Below are 22,500 nucleotides of genomic sequence, written 5' to 3' on the forward strand. Positions count from 1 at the left end.
CTGATTGTAACATTTCTTTTAGCTGCATCAGATCTTTTCTTGTAGTGGCCAGCTGCTGTTTCAGTATTTCATTAGTAGCTTGCAGGCTTCCCAGCTGGATCTCCAGTTCCTCGCATTTCTCTTGCCAATTCTTCATGTCATCAACTGTATTCTCCAAGTTTGAGTTTTTGTTGGCGAGGTCATCTTTCAGATCTGCAATCTGACTCTCAAGAACTTCATTCTTGTTGATTTTCTCTCGACAAACACTGTCTAATTTTGCCAATTGCTCCTCCACTCTTCCAAGTTTTGAGTAAAGCTCTATCTTATGTTCGTTTGCTTCGTCATAAAGTCTTTGCAGTTCATTAAGCTTTTCCTTGGTGGTACTAAACTCGTTTTCTTTGTCGTGGATAAGCTTTTGAGATGCTAAATCATTTTCTTCTAGCTCAAGTGTGCGCCTCTCGAACTGTAGACAATTTTCCTCCAGTGCGCGTAGCTGCTGTTGTCTTTCGTCGAGGTCGTCCTTTACATCAACAATTTGTCTGCGTGTCGCGTTTAGCTCCTTAGCATGTCGTCCTTTCTCTTCTTCACAAGTTTTCAACTTTTCCTTTATTACGTCCAAAGCTTCTTTAGTGTTCTTCAAGTCTTTCTCAAGAAAGACCTTCTCCCTCTTTATCTCTGTCATCTCATTGTCTTTCTCTTTTTCCATTTCCACAGTTTTTAGTTTCAAACTTCCTAGCCGTTTTCTCAGTCGCTTTACTTCATTTTCCAATTTTGCGTTTTTCTTTTCCAAGTCATGCAAATGCCTCTTAACTTCAGACATACTGTTTCCCTCTTTGTGAACATGATCCTCCAAGCGCGTTATCTCCTCCAATTTAGCCGCCAGTTGTTGCTGAAGACCCCTGTTGTCATAAAAGGAGGCCAGACACGTCTTATGAAAAGAGGTCATCACATGTTTCATCGACGATTCCCGAGTTGACAGATGGTTTGCACCCACTCCATCAGTGCCTTCTTCATCCTCTCTAGCAATAAACTCTGGAAACTCTGAGAATGGGAGCTCAGCCAAGAGCTCGCCGCTGTTCGTAGCTTTCATCTTTTGAACAACCTTTAGTTTCGCTTGGGCTTCTGCTAAGAGATCTTCGACGTCAGCATTTCTTTCTTGGAGTTCCTTTTCGAGCCTTTCAACTTTTTCCAGTGTGATTCCTAATCGCTCTTTTAAGTCGTCATTCTCAGTGCTTGTTTTCGTTAAGGCATCTTTTGTTGTCATCAACTCTCCCTTAAGGCTGCAATTTTTTAGTGATAATTCGTCTAATGCCTGATCGCGTCTGGTGATATCTTCTTCAAATGCTCTTTCTTTTTCAGTCAAATACTCGCTTGTCTGTTTCAGTTCATCTTCGGTCTTTTCTAAGGACGACTTAACTTGCTCTAAGTATGTTTTCAAGTATCCACACTCATCCGTTGCTTTTTGGTGGAGAGTCTTGAGCTTGTACACTTGATCATTCCAAACTGCTCTCTCGTTGTCGTTATTATCTCTCTCAGCTTGCAGCGTGAATTGAAGTTGTTGAATGCGCTGGGATACTGAGGCGTTCTGCTCTTTTATTTCTTTGTTTTCTGACCTCAACTTTTGAATAGTTCCCTCTGCGTCCGAAAGTAAGTTTTGACTTGCCCAGTATTTTTCGAATAATTCTTGTTTCTTCTCTTCGAGTGACTTGATCTTGAGCTCGTCGTTTTTGAGTTCCTCTTGCAAATCATCCAATTGCTTTTGCCTTCTGTCAAGAGCACTGTTAGTCACCGAGAGTTCTTTTTTCGCTGTTAATAACTCAGTTTTCAGATTATCTGCAGTTTCTTCATTGCTGGCAATGATAACCTCTAAGGCCTCGTTCAGGGATGAGACTTTACATGAGTTTAATTCCTTTTCTTTAAGAAGCTCTGAACAGGTTCCATGTAGTTTTGCGATTTTCTCCTCTGCCGCTATCAGTTCATTAGTAAGCTTTTTTCGTTCCTTTTCACCTGTCTCGTGGGTTTTGCAAAGAGTAGCGTATTGTTCTTTACACTGGGCCAGTTCTTCTTCCAGTCTTTTCATCTCTATTGCTTGTAACTCTGTTTCTTTCCTCAAGGTGTTTTCTGCCATCTCCACAATGCTAACTTTCTCTTCCAACTCTGAGCTGTGTTCGCGCTGCCTTTCAAGTGCCCGTTCTAACTCTTGCAGATTATTTTTGTACTTCTTGCAAATTGCCGTGTTTTCGCTAAAATCCAACTCTACCTTTTGCTTCATCTCCTTTTCTAAGTTCACCTGTTTCTTTAAGTTCTCGACATCTTTACGAGCATTCTTCAATTCTACTTGTTGCTGGTACAGTTCTTCTCGGTTTCCATACATTTCAACCTTCGCTTCTTCTTTTTCTTTCAGCGCATCCTCTAATTTTGACTTGAAGTCTCTAATCATTGATTCTGTATTCTTCAGCTCCTGCGCGAGTACTTGCTTGTCGTTAAATTCCGTCTCTAATGTCGCAATTCTTTTTTTATCATTCCGACCTTCGTCTTTCATCGCTCGAACGCACGCTTCCAAGTTAGAAATCTTCTCTTGTGCAACCAAGAGCTCTTTTTCCAGCACTATTTTTTTCTGCTCGGTTCTTAACAGAGTGGAATCCAGAGTCGATACCTGCTGGTTAGCTCGAACCAATTCATTATGCTGTTGTTCCGCTTTGCTTTCGTATTCTCCGAACAGTGACTCCAGCTCGGTGCATTTCCTTTGTAGCTGAATTATTGACTCTCGATTCTCCAAGTTTTCTTCTTGTACGTTTTTATTTTGTTCTTTCGTTTCTTCCAACACAGTTTCCTTCTGCTTCAAATCTTCTTTCGACCTCTTAATTTCTTCACTTAGTACTCGAGATGAGACGGAGAAAGTCGACAGCTGATTGCGAAGAAGTAAGAACTCCTTATTGATAAATTCAATATCTCTCTGGCAGTCTTTCGTATCAATTTCGGGAAGCTTGGCCTCAGATCGGCAAACGTCGAGATTTCTTGTGGTTGTGCGGATACTTTGCCTCAAATTTTCCAACACCTCTTCTCTTTCTGACCAATCAACTCCTCTTTGTGCGGTTTCTTTTTCAACGTTACGTTTATCTTCTCCTTGACTGTTCTTGATAGACACTATTATTTCACGATTCGGCAAGTTGCCCATCTCATTCATCAAAGTTTCTACATTCTGTTGTTGTGTTAAGACTTTCCTTGTTGCGACGTACAAGTCATTTGTTAGAGTTTGTTGTTTTTCTTGGAATTCCTTTATCTTTGCCTCCAGTGCTTGTATAATTTGGTTTTTTTCAATGTCGTGTTTCATCACCTTGGTTTTCTCCAAGTGATTGATCTCTAATGCGGTTTCTAGCTCTTCATTCTTTAGTTTTGACTGAACAAGGTTCTTTTCCAAAGCATCAGTCTGCTTCCTGCTCTGCTCCTGCGCATTCATCAATTTTGCTACTTCAACATTAGCAAGGTTTAATTTCCGTTGCGAGTTTTCTTTCTGCTGGATAGAGTTACTGTAACGTTCTTCCATTTCCGACAAGTCTTTTTTAGCAAGCTGCAACTCTTCTTCCAGCCTACGCTTCTCTAGAGTAGCACACAAGTTCTCCTTTCGCATTTCCTCCACAGATTGGTCGGCTTTTTCTTGTTTTTCCTCCATCGATGTTAAGCAATTCTTTGTTCTCTCCAACTCATTCCGCACAGCTTCAAAGCTAGTAACAGCATCATTCTTCTGAGCCTCTATAATCTTCAAATTCACCCTCTCGTTATCAGCAGCTTCTTTTAGCTTCTTGTTATGTCGCTCAGCTTCAGAAACCACCATTTCAATCTCACACTTTGCTTGTGTCAGAGCGATTACATCTGTGCGCAACTTCTCGTTTTCAACTTGGAATGCATCGCTTGTGGTCTCAATCTCGGCCATCTTATCTTGGAAATACCTTAGCTTGTTCTCCAATTTTTCGTTTTCTTCATTAGCCCTCAGTAGATCATTTTTCAGATTTTCCGCTTCTTCTGAGGAAATCTCATTTGATTTTTCCAGCTTTGCGATTGTGCATTTCATTGCGTTCGATCTCAATTCAACGTCCTCAAGTTCTTCAAGTTTCGTTGTCATTTTCTTAATCGCCTCTTCGAAGCTTTTGTTTTGATCTTCAAGAGTTCTCTTTTGTTCTTCCAGCTTAACAATTGTAGCACTTTTTAACTCGTCACGAACTATCACTGCCTGGAGCTCTTCTTTCAATTCCTTCCTCATTTTCTCGGATTCCAAGTACTGAGTGAGGTGTTTTTGTAAGTCTCCGTTTGCCAGTTGTAAATCTGCGAGTTCCGCCTGAAGATTAGAAGCCAAGACTTCTAAATCTGTCTTATTCTTCAGTAACGTGTCCAACATTTCTTCTACGGTTGCTATGGGAACAGTTCCCTGTGCCGAAGAATAATTTTCGTCAGAATTGACAGACGGAGATAACAATTTGGTTGCGATGATTTGCAGGGTGTTCTTGTGTAAAGTGCTTTCATCGATCAACCTTCGCGAGAGGTCTTCAAATCTCTTCCTCTGGGACGCTTCATGTTCCAGTTTTTCCGTTACCGATTTCGAGTGCAGCTCTAATGATTTCTCTTTGTTTTCATGCATCTCAATTTTCCCCTGTAACTCTGTGAACTCTTTTGTGCGGTTCTCAAGCTCTGACTTCAAGAGGTCGGCTTGTGAGGATACAACGGACAAGCTGCGCTCTGCACTCACAATCTTGTTTTTTGCATGTTGTAATTCGTTCTCCAGCATCTTGGCCTTCTCTTCTAGGCTAACAACACTCTTCCCTTTCACAGCGACGTCACTTTTCAGCATCTCATTCACTTCAATTAGATGCCGCATTTCACCCTCGATTTTTTCCTTACGCACAGTTAAATCGTAAAGCTTACTGCGCATAGCTTCGTTCTCCCGGACAACTGCTTTGAAGTTTTCGATCATCGACGGCATTTTGCATAACAAGCCCGTGTCTTGCTCACCGAAGCTATCCGCAGAAAATGCATTATCAGAGGCTACAGATGTTGGGCTGTTAGGACCTGAACTGAAATCAAAAGCAGCAGAAGTAAGCGAAATGCCAAGGGCGGAATCAGGCGAAACACTCTCATCTATTCGGATACTCGAGTTTTTGCGCAAGTCGTCCATCGTTCTGGAAGCGTTTAAAATCTGTACTTCAATTTCCTCTTTCTCTTTTTCCGTGGCCTCTAGTTCACAGTCTTTCTCGCTGAGCTTCTTCTTTACATTCTCGATCTCAAGCTTCAAATCGTGGTTTTGATTTTTGACGATCTTGTAGGCTTCGTTGGCTTCTGTACATGCTGATTTTAAACTAAATAACCTCTCTCTTTGCCTCTTGTCATCCATTTCCATTTTCTCCATTTTGAACTTCAGGGTATCCAAGCTTTTCATGTTTTCCATCCGCAGCTTTTCTTCTTGTCTCAAAATCTTATTTTTGTTTTCAATCTGTGATTTTAGATCAATGTTTTCTGCTGTAAGCATTTTGAGCTTGTCTTCTTTTCCCTTACTTAAGGCTTGTGCGTGGCCAAGGTCTTTTTGCAACGCGATGATTCGTTCATTGGTGTTCTTCAATTCCTTCTCAACTTTATCCTTCTCTTGTGTAGTGAGTAAGTATTTGAGCTCTGTTTCTTTGAGCTTGCCCGTTAAGGCCTTATAGTCTTCTTCGGACATCTGTTCTTTCATGTCCATTCTAAGTTGGCATACCTCGTTTTCCAATGTTTGGTTCGTCTCTTGAAGCAATTGGTTGGTCTTGTCTTTCGCTACAAAAAAGAACAAGTCACAGGTATTATTTATTAGGAACGTTAAGTGCTAAAACAAACAAATTAACACTTAAAGACTAAGAATTGAACTGTTCTGTACCTTAACCTCAAATAAACTTAACGCGAGATCCAACGCGTAAAAGGATCATGCAGGATATCAGAGTTCATTGTTATTTTAATCCAGTGGGAATTATGACTTTAAATAGCCGGCGCTCCTGGAAGGAACTGTTAAAATGGATGAATTAACATTCAACTCCTGCCAACTTTATGATAAAGCCTAGGATCTACTCTCTTTAATTTAAGTAGGCTTCATTTTTCTCGGGGATGAGTATTAAAAATAAGAGTGTGACGAAAGAGGCATCGGTACTCAGTATTACAACAATGATGAGTAGCGTCCTTTACTTCAGTAAAACAAAAGGATTATTGAACCGAACAGAAAACACTTTTCAAGCCAATAGTACTCCACAGTTTTTTAAACAGTATGTGAATTTAACGCTCACTTATCGGGAAACTTAGCAGAGTTAATGATTTGAACGGATTTGGCAAGGTCTTAATTTGCGTGTATGAAGCTGTGTTTGCAACATTTTCTCTAACGTACGGCGTTAATGTACAATGCAATTAATATTCTGCCTGAGTGGGCTCTGTGACGAAAGAAAAGAAAGCAAAAGAACTAAAACAATACACTAAAGAACATGTTTGACTAACGTAGCAGGAAAATTGTGAGTCCTTTACGTACAGAATGGTAAATCCATTAATTTGAGACAAATTAATGAAATACGTTCTTAGCGTTGACGTAACAATGTGAGAGTACTGTACCAACCTTTTTGTAATCGGAAACTCGTAATTTTAAATAAGGGAATAGAAAAAAGCGACAAACTAGAGAGTAGATTTGCAAGGGAAAATATGTATTTTTTATTTTAAGGGCATGCTAGACTCTACCAACGGAAAATGATATTAACAATTGTACAGGAACGATGTAATGCTCAAATAGAACTTTTCTTTGACTGTGTTTATTAAACGTTATTCGATAATGTTAAAGAACATTAAATTTTGATACACAACAGAGAAGTGGTTTCTCTCTATGCAGGTAATTCTTACGTCGGGTCTTGCTTGAACTATAGGGGTGAACTCACACAACCCGTTCAAAAAACAGGATTAGTTACGTAAGATCTTTCACTTTTGCGTTGGTTTTTCGATATCCGGCTTAAAAGATTAGAGGAAAGAAAACTATTGTTTTAACTTGAATAACAACAATAAATACGCCACCGAAGATTAAAAGATCAACATTGATCAAGAAGATTAGTTGATGCGTTTTGTAAAAATCTTGATCGCGACATGCAAGGATAAAACGCACCAATTGACTGGAAAGATAATTCTCTGTATCGGGTCTTTTTTTTGTCGACGTTTTACTTTTACTAAGCTGAAGAATATCGTTTTTCTCAGTCGTCTCTATCCCGCAAGACAATTAGACATTTATTTTATTCAAAGGGTGATTGAGTTGAATTTTGTGTACATCGTTTTTGATTATCGAACAGGTTTTCAATCAGGTAGCCTCAAACTAAAGTCAACTGAGGTATAATTGGTTTGGCTAAGGACTAAAGACACAAACACAAAGCCAATACATGCAGATGGCGCGCGTCATTCAGCGGGAAAACTCCAGCGAAACAATTATTGTTATACTTGTTCTTGATGGTGTTGTTAAAGTTATAGCTGAATGATTATTTTTTTTTTACCTCTGAATGGCTGTCTTTGGCGTACGATTTTATGAAACGCGGTAACGCATAACCAAATCAAAAGAGCAATTACTGTGATATATACCTACCAGCTGAAGTGGAGTCTCTCTCTTGCAGCGCATCCCGTAAACTTGTCTCCAAATTTTCTATCTGTCTAGTATTGTTAACATTCTCGTTCACAAGTCCACGTAGCTCTTTCTCTTTCTCAATCATTAGGCCTGCATTCTTTTCAAGTGCTCTTTGCGTATCATGTACACCATCTTCGAACTTTTGAATCTGTTGGCGAAGAATTGCTAGTTCTTTACCTTGGCTTCTTTTCACATTTCGCAGCTGTTGTACAGTAGCTTCCAAATTTTGTTTTTCACTTTGAATCGCCTCTAACTCTACCTGTAAAGTTTTTAATTGTCCTTTAAATTCGTTCAGTCCTCTACGCATATCTTCCACATTTACATTGCCATAAACCTCATTAGGAACCACGTAGATATCAGGTACGTATTTCTGAGCCTTCAGAATTTCACTCTCTTTCTCTTCACAAGCCGCTAAATCATTAACCTCCTTTGTGGACAAAACGTCTTGAATCATCTTTTCGAGGTTTTCTTTTTCTTGTGCAATCTTTTCAATTTGTTCGTCTCTTTTTAAAATTTCTTTCAATTTTAGCTCTAAGATCGAGTCTTTTTCAGTGATGTTTGTCTCTAGCAAGTATATCTGTTCTTCCAGCTGTTCATTTTTTAGTTGTTCTTGTGTTAGTTGACAAATGGTCTTGTTATCTTCTTCTGCTTGACATTTTAAGTCCTGGATTTTTTTGTCCGCTCCTAAGATTTGATTCTTGAGATTGTCCACTGTTAATTTAAGCTGTGAATTGTAAGCCAGCAATGATCTTTCCTTTTCAACTTTTACTTCCGCTTCCTTTATTTCAAATCCTTCCACTACTCCTGTAAGCTTTTGATTATCTCTTCTTAGCTCGCTATTTTCACTTTCAGGTATGTGGTTTTCTTTCCTTGTTTCATTAACAGAAACTAGAAGGTCTTCATGGTTATTGTCCACCGCCTGTTTTACGCCCTTTTTCTCAATGGGAGAACTGTTTGGATGTGAAATCTCGGATTCGTTTCTCTTCAGTACCTCCACCGAGCCTTGTTTTTCCTTTCTTTCTTCTATCGTGTATGAAGTTTGAGTCGTGCACCGTCCCATGTCTCCTTCTCTATTCTTAAGATCAGAAATTAATTTTTTGGATTTGTACTCATCAGTTGTTTTCTCAGCCTTGCCATTGTCAACTGAGACAGCCGCATCAAATATCACCGACTTGCACTCTTGTGTACCATTTGCTGCATAGTGATTCATCTCTTTTTGGTTTTTTTTGAGCGACGTATTTACATCAGAAAGTTCGGATTTACTCCTTTCAGTGTTTTCGTTAAGCGCTCCGCGTTTTGACATTTCATCCTCAGAAGACATCTGCAAATCAGAAATTTTGCATTTACACGTCTCGAGGTCTTCTGTCGAGTTGATAATTTTTACCATTGATTGATAAGCTGAGATTTTTACGTCAGATACACAGCGTTTGCATTCTGAAGTCTCCTCCACGTTCCAACTATTTTGTCTCTGGGCATTTTGAGGAGACACTATTAAATCTTCCATGTTGGATTTGTTTTGTGCAACGTCTCCGGTAGGACTTTCATCTTCTTTCCTCTTTTCCTCTTGCAAGGATTTCAAATCTGAGATTTCCTCGTTTTCAACCTTTCCTTCGGTATTACTTGTAACTATTTCTTGGATTTGTTTCTCATCGTCAAGTGAGACTTCAGGAGCCGACTGAATCCCTAGAACGCCATCTTCACATGCATTGTCTTTGCTGTTCAAAACAGATGGATAGTTTACGGCATTTATTTCATTAACAGTTTCCTCTTTACTTGGTTGCTCAACGCTCTGAATAAGTAATTGTATTTCTTCCTCTTGCTTTTCTAATTCGTTTTGAAGCTCCTTGATTTGTTTTATCCCTTGTTCTTTTTCACTTCTAGTTTCCTCAATAGCTGTCCAAAGCTCTGATACTCTTTTTGGCTGATTAAAAGGTGGATAATCCTTGACAAAAGTCGCTTCTTCAGACTTGTTTTCCTGCAGTTGCTGATTTTCCTCTTTTCTCTTGATGACTTCATGCTTTTCTCCCATTGTGGCTTCGGGCTCTTTACTCTCAGTGTTCACTTTCTTTCCTAACTCTTCTGTACCTTTGGAATGATCCATGCTTTCTTCTAGAAAAGCCCCATGATTGCCGATTTGTACATGTACCTGTTTGTTTGTTCGTTTGGTCAAAGTCAACTCCGTTCTGCTGATTCTGCGCTCACTTTTGACGTGGCCACTCGAAGTCATGTCCACTGAAAACCTTCTCCTTGCTGCACGAGATCTTTCGTCTTGAAAAATCTTTACACCATTCGCTTCACCTCCAACCTGAACTCCCCTATTGTTCACGGGAATAAATTTACTTAGCTGTGGCAAGCTGTTTCTTCTAACAGCAAAGAGCTCTTGCTTTAATGTTTCCACCTTCCTTGTCAGGGTTGGTTGTAAACAAGGGATAAAGTTCAGTTCAACTCTATGTGACCTATTCCTCGTTTTAGTATCGGTTTGTGTTTCTACATCTATCATTTCTCCCACTTCTTTCTTTGCTGTTTCAAGTTCTTCCTTAAGATTTAGAGTTTCTTTTTGCGCCGCCAGTAAACTTTCTTCTGTCGCCACAATCCTCATTTCTTTCTCATTGAGTTCCTTTTCCCTTTTCTCACTTTCAAGGCTTCTCCTTTCCAACAGGTTTTCGAGATTACACAAATTATTTTGAGACTCGATCAACTTATCTGACAGCAATAGCTTCTCTTTCAGCATATCGGCCATTCTTCGCTTCATTGAAAGAACTTCCATATCACCAGATGACACTTCACTTGTCGAATTTTCTGTTCTTCTCTCCATGATTTGTATGTCACTCTCAAGGTCCAGCTTTTCCTCTTGTAAAGCTCTTCGCGCCAAACAGATGCGTTCAACTTCTGCGTTGTCTGTGGATGCTTTTGCAATTGATCGAATCTTTTCCTCATCTTCTTTCATTGAATTGTGAGCCAATCGTAGCTCCTTTGAGAAATCTTTAACATCAACGTCTAACGTATTGAGTTGCTTTTCTACTTTGTCTTTTAATCTTTGGGCTGTCTCGATATGAGAAGATTCAATCTTGTCCAAACTTTTGATGTGATGTTGGGCTTCCTGTATCATTTTTGACACATAAACTTTTTGTTGTTTTTCTTTACCCAGCCGACTCCTCAGTGCTTCAGTGACGATTCGTTCAATCACCATGGTGATCTTCTCTACTTGGGTACTTCTTTCAGGGACTTTGCTCTTACTTCCAACGAGGGCACTCTCCAAGTCCCTTTGAAAAATTGTTTTTTCTCCCTCCGACAATGCGTAAGACGATTTCCATTTGTCTTCCGTATTGTCCTCTTGCATTAGGGTCTCTAAGGCTTCCTTTTCCATTCGAAATTTGCTAGAGGTGACATTATGTGCTTGTATCTCGTTTTGCAATTGTTGAAGAAAATATCGCCGCCTGGTACTTTTGTCTAGACTGGTCTGGAGAAGCTGTGCATATTTTCGATAGGCTTCCGACCTCTGCACTCGAAGCTCTCTGACTTTCCCTTCCTGAACATGAAGCTTGTTTCGCATTTCATGTAGCTCATTATGAAATCTCTTGTTTGATTCGTTTGCCATCTTTACTTGCCGCTCCAAAATCTTGTTCTCTGTTTCTAAGGAAATCTTTTTTGATCTCAGTTTTCTTATTTCAGAATTGTTTTTGCTATTTTCCTTTTTCCTGTCAACAAACTCCTCATTCAATAGGTCGATTTCGTGGCGTAAATTTTCAATTGTCGTGTCCTTGGCGACCGAAAGCTTTTTTTCATCCTTAAGACTTTCCCTCAGTCTTTTAATGACATCGTTTGCTTCCTTCAAATCATTCATCATTGCCGGTGGTACCTCTGCTTGTGCCAAGGACTTTTTAATTTTAACGCGTGATTGCGAATCAAATGTCTTGCTTGACGAGTCTCTCCTCTTCATTTCAATATCTTTTACATCTGCCTCCATACTGACGCTAGATAGCTCCCCGCTATCCACGATCTTTTCTTTAAAATTTTCTTCCATTCTCTTCATTGCCGCTGATCTACAGTTTGAAACTTCATTTTAAACAAAGTATTTAAATTGTCGACAAGATTCTATTTATTAAGTGAACATTTTTTCTTGAATGGAAACCAGGCTGTAGGTGTCGTTCAACGTCTGCCTGATGTGCGTCACTTTTATCCAATCAGGTCAGCCGACACAGGGCAAAGCGTACTTTGGGCGTTCCTTGGTAAAACCTGAAGAAAGCATAAAATAGGAAATTAACTAAGAAGAGGAACTATTTTATTTAATTTGTAGTATTAGCTGGTGAACATAACGGCCGCAGTTTCTATCCAACCGCTTCTTATACCAACCCATATTTTCTCTAAAGAAGTTGGCACAAGGTATAAAAATTACCGTTGCGTTATCCTGACCGATTGAGAGTAAGACCTACAATAGCTGTGTCCACCTCCTGCATTCTCTTGAGGATGTTTGTCTGCCACCAGTCTTAATTGACTTGTTTGAGCTAATTGAGCTGATTTAATGGCAATTGGGAATAATAACTCCATAATGCGGTTAACTGAAAAAGCCTCTGGCATGATCATCAAAATTTGTTAAGGCAAGCATGAAGTCATTTTGTTTACAGGAAACTGTAGAAATAAAAGTGCTTTGCGTTTTTCAGCCACTATAAAGCAGGATGTGCTTATTTAATATGGCAATTTTCGTGCTTACTTCTCATAAAGCTTTCGCGGTTAACAGATATCTCTAAAATGATGTTTTTACGTTTTCCAGTCCCACGATTTATAACACGGAATATTTTGAAAGAACAGGATTTTGGTTTTCCCAGAGATATCGGACGGGTCTTTATGGCTCTTGAGTTGCCGCCTCTCGAGCAGAAATATTTTCCGGATAATTACTATTCAAGTTCCTGTCAAGTTCGTCAAGGAAGTTGTTCGTGACCGCTTCGTTTTGCAACACCTATAACTTTTTTTACGATATTATCGATCTCGAGAAAGAATTTGCATTTGACTTAATTCTCCCTCCCGCTGATTCTGGATGATTTGCATCGATGCTGTTGCTACAGCAATTTACTAGGATCTGTAAAATCGATTAACACTTTTTAACAACAACTAGTTGCCTATAAGGTGACTAAAGCCCCATTTACACGAGCAATTTTTCCTTGACAAGTTTTCCTTGACAAGGAAAAATTGCTCGTGTAGATGGGGAATAGTGGACAAACTTTCCTTGTCAAGGAAAATCTGGCATGCTAGCTTTTCCTTGACAAGGAAAAATTGTCAAGTCTGAAATTTGCTCGTGTAGATGGACAACAAGGAAAATGTGACAAGGAAAACTTGTCATATTTTTCATTTACACTACCAAGGAAAACTTGTCAAGGAAAACTTGTCAAGGAAAACTTGCTAGTGTGTACAGTCGGCAAATTTTCGTTGACAAGTGGACTTGTCAAGGAAAAATTGCTCGTGTAAATGGGGCTTAAAGTTATTTCAACTAGCATTTCGTCCGTAAGAGCCAAATCAGTCGCCTGCTGGTGAATCACGAAATCCTCTCAGCCCTTTTCATAAATTTATAGACATGCAATATGATAATTATTTTTCCAATGGTCAGTGAAAAGCGTGTCAAACTTCTTGTTTACTTCATTTCCATGGGGAACTTGGATCTTTAAGTGTCAAATTTCTCGCTCTCAATGTCCAAACTTGACGGCTAAAGCAGAGACAAAGGAGCCTTTTTGAAGTCGCTGTCAGACTGTTAAATGCACTTTTTTGCTCAAATGTTCATTGCATCATACAGGGCAGTATTCTGTCCGCTAGTTATTATTACCAAAAAGGCAAAGTACCTATTGCATAAATATAACGAAAACATGTTATACTTACTTTTGACCATACAAATCCATCATTGGATCAAACAACGAAAGTCGTTTCTTTCCTCTGAAAAGCGCTCAGGATACTCTCTCGTTTACCAATGACGCGATTCAAACCACGCTTCCTTCAGATCAGTGAAGGTTTCTAAGTGGATTCCAGAGACCCACTATGCATAAACTATGAACTCGTAATGACTGACAATTGTTTTGACAAAAGTTGTTTATCCATTACGCCTGGTCTAACATCCACGACTCTTAACATAAACAGACAAAGGATCAACAAATTTTAAAGCGTAGTTTTCTGAATACATTGAAAACTTTTTTTGTTATGAAATAGAGCTTTTAATAATCGTCGCACGTGTGCTATTGGCAGGAAACACTTGAGATTCTATGCCAAGTTGTGAATGATGTTTAAGCTTTAATAACATTCTCTCCGCCGAGTAACGGCAATAAAGCATTGTATTACAACGTTCGTAATCTCGATTCTTGGAGAAAGCGATTGGGTTCTTCCTTTCAGAGTTGTCTTCCCCCGAAAAATGAGCGCTTGTTTATTAGTGAGGGGTAAATATTTGCCTCCAATAATACAGCTAATGGCTCGATAAACACAGACAAACAATGTAGAGTAGTGTTGCCCAAGCTAGATTTGGTTCAGTTGTTAAGCGTTCTCAATACCTGATTCTCATCCAATCAGAGACGTCCTTATCTGTTTCATTCAAAATAATAATCTCAAGGGATCGATCGACTCGTTGATGTTTTGTGTGAACACTTTACAGCAACTTGACTTTTTCAATCAAACCATAGCATTGACAAATCATATTTTTTCATATTTCAAGGAAAAGCCGAATAAATTATTTTGACAACATAAGTTTAAACTGCTCCCAAAATTGTGTTGTCATGGTAACTCAAACCAAGAGGGTATCCGATAACAAAATATGGTTCAGAAAAACAGAAAGATTTTAAAGAGATTTTATATAGTGTATAGAGTTATAGTTTTATAGTTATATAGTTATAGTTATAGTTATAGTTATAGTTATAGTTATAGTTATATAGTTAATACAGTACCAGTGATGTAATGAGAACCATTTGTGATGCAGTAATGAGTACATAGGGGTGTTGGGAAAGGACACAAAAAGCTGCTCCTGTTTGCTGATCGATAACCATCGTATTGCAAGAATAACACTGTCTACGAGAAAGAAAATCTATCTATTTTGTTGTCATTAACTTTAAATGGTGCACTTAACATTTCTCCCTTATGAGATAGGGAAATCACTACCGAGGACCCTAAATTAAAACGCTCCTTTTTCAACCCAAATAATCTTACATACCATAAGATGTTCATAACACGGGAAATGAACTTCTGTTTTCTTTTAATTACCTTTCCTTCTTCTATTTTGCTAATAACATAAATAAATAAATAAAATAATTAAAAAAATATACCATAAGCTGACAAGGGATGGTTCATGATAATCAGAGCAAATAAACTAAAATATTAATGGTCGCAGTCACGAATATTCCAACCACTCAAAGGTGAATCACTGATAGTTAATGAAATGTGCATTTATTGTGCTTGTGACTGACACAAGGCAAATTTTCGTTGGCCCCTCTCTGTAAGAACTGTTACTACACTTTCCATGTCTTGTATTGTATGTCTTAATGAGGTCAGAAATAACGTGCTTACTGTTAAGTAAAGAAAGAACGTAGTGTTCGAACCAGACTGAGATTCGGTTATCTTCTTTCAGTAGGAATGCTGATTCGTAAATGAGGCAAGTATTTTGTCTTTACCCGGTGGCACTAACTTAGTATCAAGAGGGCGGTAGATAAAAACAATATTTTCCTTCTGTTTTAATATTAAACTGATATTTTCGTTTAAATTAAATGTTAAAGAGCCCGGGAAAATACTAGGATGTGATTCGTGAGTGAACTATCCTCCAAAATTTAACAAAAAAAAGAAAACTCAAACACATTTGATGTGTAATAACATAAAAATCATAATGCCGTAGATGGCATAGAAAAAACATAGTCTATACGTCAAATTTATTCCTGTATTTATTTCTAGGATTGTTTTCATGCATTAACCTTAACTGAATATCATATACTTACCAAAGTTTGGTAGATCGACCGCCGGGCACGAACGTTGTGTCGCTATCAGTGATACTTATCCGGGAAATGAGAAATATGTCATTTGATGTCGCTAAATTAACTGAAGCGTTGAAACATGATACATCCATGAATTTTATTTATTTGGTAAAGCGTTGAATTGCATTGGAACTCTTAAAAAGCGTGAATTAGCATATTGAACGCCCACTTATTTTTCATTTTATTCTAAACAACCAGCAGGGTTTTTCTTATCTCTACGGTAGGATCATAATCCCCTAATAACAACCAATTTGAAACAATTGTAGCGGTAGAATACATGGAATTAAACTAGTTCGTTTCGAAAAAAATGTTTTTTCCGAAATGTTTCTGAAAGAAATAGTATATTGAATAAAAAAATGAGAAGTCCATCTCTTTCGGAGCGTTTCTGACACAAAATATGCCAGAAAGGCCTTATTTCTCATAAGGTCCCTAGGAACTGTCGTCCCACATGCCCTTCTTTGAATGGTAAAAGTGATAAAATCCGGGCATGCGCAATCTTTCAACCTCCAAGCCGACCGACAGGACCCTGTCAATCAAGTCCCAGTCCTCCCCGCCCCACTTGTGCTGAAAGGCCTCAACGTTCATTCCTCCAAATTTGTCCCAGTCTGACTTGAATATACCTGCAAGCAAATTAAAACGATCGACAAGACAAAACTGCATTAATTATGGAGAAGATGAGTTTTTGGATTGTATTTTCAACCGATTTGAACGTAAATGAAATATTTGCAGTCAACGTCTTTATCATTTTTTAATTAAAACACAATTTCAAGAAGAAAACGATTTTCCTTTCACGTATCTGGGTAAGTTACACTACAAGAGTTATAACAGTTGAAGCCTGGGAATGAATTAAGCGCCTTACTAAATATTCCAAAGCCAAAGGTTTCCCAGAAGCCTCTCGCTTGTGTTGTTTTTGTCCTTGGTCTCCCACAAAAGGTTAATCTGAAGAGGACGGGATTGAACGTCCTTCTTCCTTCCAAAGTGTGCTGTTCATGGCAACAAAGGCAACAGAAAGAGCGAACTGATTAGTATTAGCTAAGTATTGGGCTCTACCAGGAGCTTGTCAAGGCATAGTTAATAGAGGGGAATGGTTATGAAACTCGACAGATTTCTTTGTTGTAGGTTTTTGTTCTCTTTTTTGGCCTTGACTGGGGAACTAACCAATAGAAACGTGTTGGTTACGTAATTCATGCATAGTGTATGAGGGCAAACCAAAAGATTGTGCACGGTCGTGGACTTTCCAACCTAAATCTTGGCATCTTTGTTTGCTCCTTTAATGTCTGCCGAGCTTCAAAACCAGTCCTCTCTATTAACTATGGTCAAGGGAAACCTCTCTTTTCACTAATTATTCCTTGAGTCAATCCTTTCCCGAGTAAATTTATTTTGAGGAACAGGTTTTTCCCGCAAAAATTATCATATTTCCCTTGAGGCTTAGATAGCTTTGTTTTGATTGCCTTTTACAACAGTGGGCGTGCTGAATCTCTCAAGGGAGGCGTTCTATAAATAAATCTACTAGAGATCCTGGCTCTACCTTGTTCACAACTTAAAGGCTGCGTAGGATTCTTTCCAAGCACAAACAAATTCCTCCGATATACAAAGAAATCATTGTTATGGACCGGATAAAATCGAAGTAAAATGATTAACCTGTGCAGCTACAGGGATGTTAGTATCTGCGAGCGAGTCGCTGAGGATCCTATTTTGGGTCAGACGAGGGTATTGCAAGAGCTCTTGTGGTTGGTTCAGAAAATAATGGACATAAAAAATATACAACGAAAACAATGGATACTAATCCCAAACACAATGGAGCTGCATCCTATACCCGTTCAAGGAAATTAGAAGTGCTTGGTGTCTGCGCAAAAGGGACCTAACTCTCGGCCGAAAACGAGGTTAGTTGGAAGAAGAGAATTTTCATGCTCTTTTGACATGAAGTGGCCTGTCGTTTTCTGTTTGCCGTATGTTCAATCTCTTTATTATTATCGCAAGCCTTGCAGGCCATAAAGTACCTCCTTCATGCCACTTTCATCTACCCCAAGTTGTGATATCCGATATAATGCAATGTTGTCAATAATAAATCAGGCGGTAGCTTCAAGTTTCCTGCGACTAAAATTTTCATTTGGCAAATTTTAAAATAGGCCATTGTTAACAATACCCTTAATTTACCTTTCTTACAGCTTGGAACAGATTTTTCGGCGTAAGAAGATGCAGGTCGAACAACAGAATAATACTATGTGGATCAAAAATGGTTCTCACAGCTGATTGGATAGCTTCGGTCTTGTGAAATGCACCTGAACGTCTAAGAATCCTGTAGCTTTTCAGAAGACTTCTGTCAAAAAATTAATGGATGACAAAATTTTAAAATGGAAGGAGACAACAAAGTGGGAATGAAGTCAGAAGACGAAAAACAGACTCGTAAGGCAATAATTTCGACGTCATTGCGACTTCACTGTCTCAAATCAATTACCCAACAGATACGAGACTCCATGTAAGTCAAGTGGAAATTTGCCTACCCTTTCAAAGCTTTGTCAATGTCCAGATCCTTGTTGCCGTAATCCACTATGATAATGTTCACATTTTGATCATTTGTCTCTGCACATATCCTGGACATTTCGTTTATAAAGTGTTGCAACCATTCCCCTTGATTTTTCACCGTTAAAACAACATTAATGGTTACGTTTCTTTGCCATGAGATTGTTGTTGGTTTACAAAGGAGTGAGCTGGTACTTAATGTGTGAATGAAGTCTGACAGTCTCACAAATTTGTTCCGAACTTTATCTCGGAACACGAGCTCAACCAAATATCGATTTCCTTGTGTAGCATCATGGCTCTTCTCGACGTGGATGATAGATTTAAAGGCATATTTTCTGAAATCAAAGTGACACATACAGTCTCATAGCGAGGTACACTGAATTCTCTGAGAGATAGACCACCAACACCCGCGGTCTTCCCCCTACTCTTGGCGAATAGTGTATGAGATTCTTTAACGTCCCACAATTAGCACGAAGGGCTGTGAGATGGAGCCTACGGTTTATCGTCCTTATCCGAGAAGACTTGAAAGTCTAACTATTTCCAGAAGAAATGACAAAAGCATCACTTTATCCTCAGTTATTTTTAAGACCCCGAGAGTTGGTCCGACCGGGGTTTTGAACCCGGGATCTCCCCTACGAAAGTACGATCGAATACCCTACCAACCGGCTGAGCTATCTGCAGATGCAATCATTGTCTAGGTAGACGTTGATTCAGGGTATACAGTAAAGTTAAATATATAGAGAGAGCAATCGCATTTATGTATTTGGGCTACTTGACACTAAAAAGGGGTTACTTTAGATAAAGAAAGCTTTAAATTTCTACCCTGGATATTCCTCGTTAATATTCTTCGTAAGCGCCTGCAAAATGGTGAGAACCTCTTGCTCCTTGAGAACATCATTTCCTTTGCAATCCTCTCTTCGCTTGTTACCGATGCACGCCAACTCTTTAGTTCCGTCATCCGGGAACACAGAGCTAAAATGCGTTTTCCAGACTCCCTCAAATCGCTTCATCGGTTTCACGGTATCATTGGTGGGTTCAGAGGGACAACCTTGAAGAGAAGACAGAAGCTTTTCTGATGTATCCAAAAGATGCGCCAAATAATTGCTGTTGTATTCACTTTTCACGTCAAAGTCCTCTCCAAAGTAGGATAAGAATTCTTCTGAAAGTCTGTTCTTTCTTTCAGGAGTTTCATTAATTTCATATTCCTCGTCATCCTCCCCAGCGTCAGCATCATTGACTTCTGTGTCCAAAACACTGCGAGCTTTCAAAAGCGAGTGGATTAAATACGAAGACTTACTCACATTTAAAACAGGCGATAGAAACACTTCGTTAAGTTCCGTAAAGTTATCACTTCCGGGAATTTTCCACGTTATGTTCACGTGATCACGACGCATCAGTCCACCGTTCATCACGTGAAGCACATCAAAGAAATATTTCCGATCCTTTTTCAAATACAGCTTTCTGGAAGTTTGACCAATGAGCGACGTAAAGGAATTCTTTCCCCTTTCCTTTGCGACCTTTGCCACAATCTCAACATCATTGATGTTTTTTCCCCTGCTGAGCCAGAACTCAGCGGAAACATGCGCATCTAAGTAAAACACATACTCTCCAGTGCGCTGTGGATGAATGTAGCCAATTATTCGCTGTCCGTACCATGTTCCCAAGGGTCCAGAGTTTATTGTGTGACGGAATGAGCTCTCCTTTGGCAGTGCGGGAAAAAGAGGGTATTGTCTTAAACTGTTAACTTTGGAACAACATAACCCTCTCCATACATGAACGTTCACGCCTTTGCTTTCTATCGAATTTCCCACGAAATTATCAGTTTTCGCATTAAGCATGTTGCGGGTGGTAGTGACGTCAAAACTTGCATACTTGTTCGTAGGTCTGATCATATTTCTTTGTCTCATGAAAAGTGGTCTTTCCCAGTCCTTTCCAAAATCAGCATTGGCTGTAAATGGACTGGGTAAAACTGTATTTCTCGCTTTTGGTTTTTTAAGACCAATATTAAAGACAGAAAATATCTCAAAGAGGGATCTGTGTAACAAGACTTGTCGAAGCATGACAACAGGAATTAAAAACAAAGCAAAAAGCAATAATCGGCGACGCAATACCCTACCAACCACGCGACAAATCTTTCTCATCATAATAAAACACCATCCATTTGTCAAGTTATTACATTGATGATCGTTTTAAGGCACATCACTATTATCTCTTGCCGGGCTGTCCGGGATTGATAGCTAACAAGAAGCCTTGTCATGGAGCACGCTCTCCTTGAAGCCAACCTTTCTTTCAATTCGACTGATTTCTTGGTTGCAAAATACACCGGGTACCTGCGAAACTCTAAACAGCCTTTTATTGACTTGCAGTGTTTACTACCCGTTAAAGGAATTCTTTGCCAATTACACCGCTGATGATATTCTTGGTTTGCATCCAGGTCATGAGACGGCTATGTTGGTATACCCACAAGTTTTGTACAAGTTTTGTATAGAGCGGTTTTCAAATGAGTGTCGTAAAACCAAAACCAAAGTAATTACTTTGGCCAATCAAAAACGACGGAGACAATCCAGTAAACCAATCAAAACTCGAAGTAATAACACGTAGCCGACACAAAGCGCGGGAAAATGTGCACGCGCGAGCCACCATTGGTTTTGGTTTCACTTCTGATTGGTTGAAAACGTGGCGCGAAAACTTTGAACCAATCACTGAGTGAAGTAATGCAAAACCAAAGCAATTCGCTAATTACTTTCGACACTCAATTGAAAACCGCTCTAATAATAGAGTAAATTTTACTGCATTTTTCTTTCACCAACATGGCCGCTCTGGCGTCAGATGCAAACCTTCACGTTACGTCATGGCCACCATGATGGTGGCGAAAACAAATGATCTCTCATTAGCTCCTTTTGTTCCTTCAACAGTAATTGCACATTGCAGCATTAATTGCAATGTGTGTCTATTGAGATTGTTTGTAAACCACTGACCGACAGTCACCACAACAAATTAAGGGGAACCTCCACTGAAACAAGAAAATAACTTCAAACCACGGAACACAATGTTTACAATCAAAATTTCACGAACTTTTTCCAATGGAAGCATTTGTATCTAAAACAAATGAATCTAAAAAACTCTTGAGTTGATTTTCAAATTTCCCGTGCGCCGCCATCTTGGATAATTGTGACGTGTCGTGGTTGTCCTATTGTTTCAAAACAAAAGCTCTTTCTGTGAGAACAATAAGGGCAACCGAAAAAAACAAAATTGTTCAAGTCGGGATTCTAAAGTTCATTTTTTTTTTTACCCAATCACTTTTTCGGAGAAAATTGTCGTGCAAATTTGATTGCAAACATTATTTTGTTAGGTTTAAAATTATTCATTAGTTGGAGTGGAGGTTTCCTTTAAGAGGTTTTAAAATATAAACTACAGGCAGATCACCCTCTGTTGGTGTATCTGTAAAAGGATCACTACAGAAGAATATTACGGCGGTTGCGATTTGCTCGGCAATAAAGTTTGAAAGCAAAGAATTCAATGAAAGATCAAACGAAGTGTAAACTTAGTCCTGTGTTATGTTTTTTAGGTCGTTCCGAGCTGTTTCACGTCACCTTGGGAGACGTTTCTCCACCGCCGGTTATAGAGAGTCAAGAAGCAAGCCGCCGGCCGGTGTCTTCGTCTTGTTCAAGCTGGAAGTGACGCCAGACCATGCAGTGAAATTGTCACCTTAAAAACACCAGCATCCAATCAACTAGGGATGTCCCAAGCCTTCGCCGAATTTGAGCTTCATCTTTCGAAAATTGATCGAGAAAGGCGATCCTGAAATCCATAATAAAGCTTCCTGAACATGATAGGTGCAAGAAACCAGTACCAAAGGAATTCGAATCAAGCATTTGAGTCTATTCGAATGGACCGAACAGTGCAACGCGACCGTTGGCAGTTACAAACCCAACCAACGGTCGTGTTGCACTGATTAGTCGATTCGAATAGGCTCAAAAATGCTTTGAATTCTTTGGTCTAGTTTCTTGCACCGATCATTTTCAGAATCGAAAGCTTTATTATGGATTTCAGGATCGCCTTTCTCGGTGAATGGCTGTTCCCGCTTCGCCCGTGCTTTTTACACTGTGGTACATTTCGTTGCCGTTCTGGTCCCAAAAACGATGTTAAAGTGAATCCCTGTTTGCACTGCGCAACTCTTCTGCGTGTAACTTCTTGCGTCATCGGCAAGCGCATTAGCTCGCGCACATTGATAAAATGGAGGATTTTCATTGACGCCAAGCTTAATCTGTCATGGAATGGCTCTTTTCTCTTGAACGAGCACAGTGTTCCCGTTTTTAATGGGGTACTTGTAATAGGTACACGGAA

At 39.2% G+C, this 22,500-nt stretch overlaps 2 protein-coding genes across 4 annotated transcripts in view; both read right to left on the bottom strand.

Moving 5' to 3' along the window:
• The window catches only part of LOC138059871 (golgin subfamily A member 4-like), a 16,790-nt gene extending 1,954 nt beyond the window's left edge, over positions 1-14,836 (bottom strand). The window contains exons 1-3 of one of the 2 annotated variants that reach the window (XM_068905520.1): positions 14,820-14,836; positions 7,601-11,875; positions 1-5,778 (exon numbers count right to left, since the gene is read on the bottom strand). The exon at positions 1-5,778 is cut by the window's left edge and continues 1,954 nt beyond it. In XM_068905520.1, coding sequence (XP_068761621.1) covers positions 1-5,778; positions 7,601-11,672 — 9,850 coding nt within the window. In that variant the 5' untranslated portion in view covers positions 11,673-11,875; positions 14,820-14,836. Of the gene's footprint in view, positions 5,779-7,600; positions 11,876-13,507; positions 13,749-14,819 lie in introns of those variants that run through there. The other variant, XM_068905519.1, reaches the window with a different exon arrangement.
• A 955-nt stretch (positions 14,837-15,791) lies between these two features.
• Positions 15,792-20,261, bottom strand: LOC138060700 (uncharacterized). Of its 2 annotated transcripts, XM_068906554.1 has the most exons (5): positions 18,976-20,261; positions 18,135-18,488; positions 17,788-17,950; positions 16,490-16,613; positions 15,792-16,250 (listed from the first exon to the last, which is right to left on the bottom strand). In XM_068906554.1, the coding sequence occupies exons 1-5, from the start codon at positions 20,211-20,213 to the stop codon at positions 16,060-16,062; spliced, it is 2,070 nt and encodes a 689-aa protein (XP_068762655.1). In that variant the 5' UTR covers positions 20,214-20,261; the 3' UTR covers positions 15,792-16,059. The 2 variants fall into 2 exon arrangements, with proteins under 2 accessions (XP_068762655.1, XP_068762656.1); XM_068906555.1 differs by lacking the exon at positions 18,135-18,488.
• Positions 20,262-22,500: the final 2,239 nt, after the last annotated feature.

Source organism: Montipora capricornis, chromosome 8, assembly GCF_036669925.1.
Source record: "Montipora capricornis isolate CH-2021 chromosome 8, ASM3666992v2, whole genome shotgun sequence".
Classification (NCBI taxonomy): domain Eukaryota; kingdom Metazoa; phylum Cnidaria; class Anthozoa; order Scleractinia; family Acroporidae; genus Montipora; species Montipora capricornis.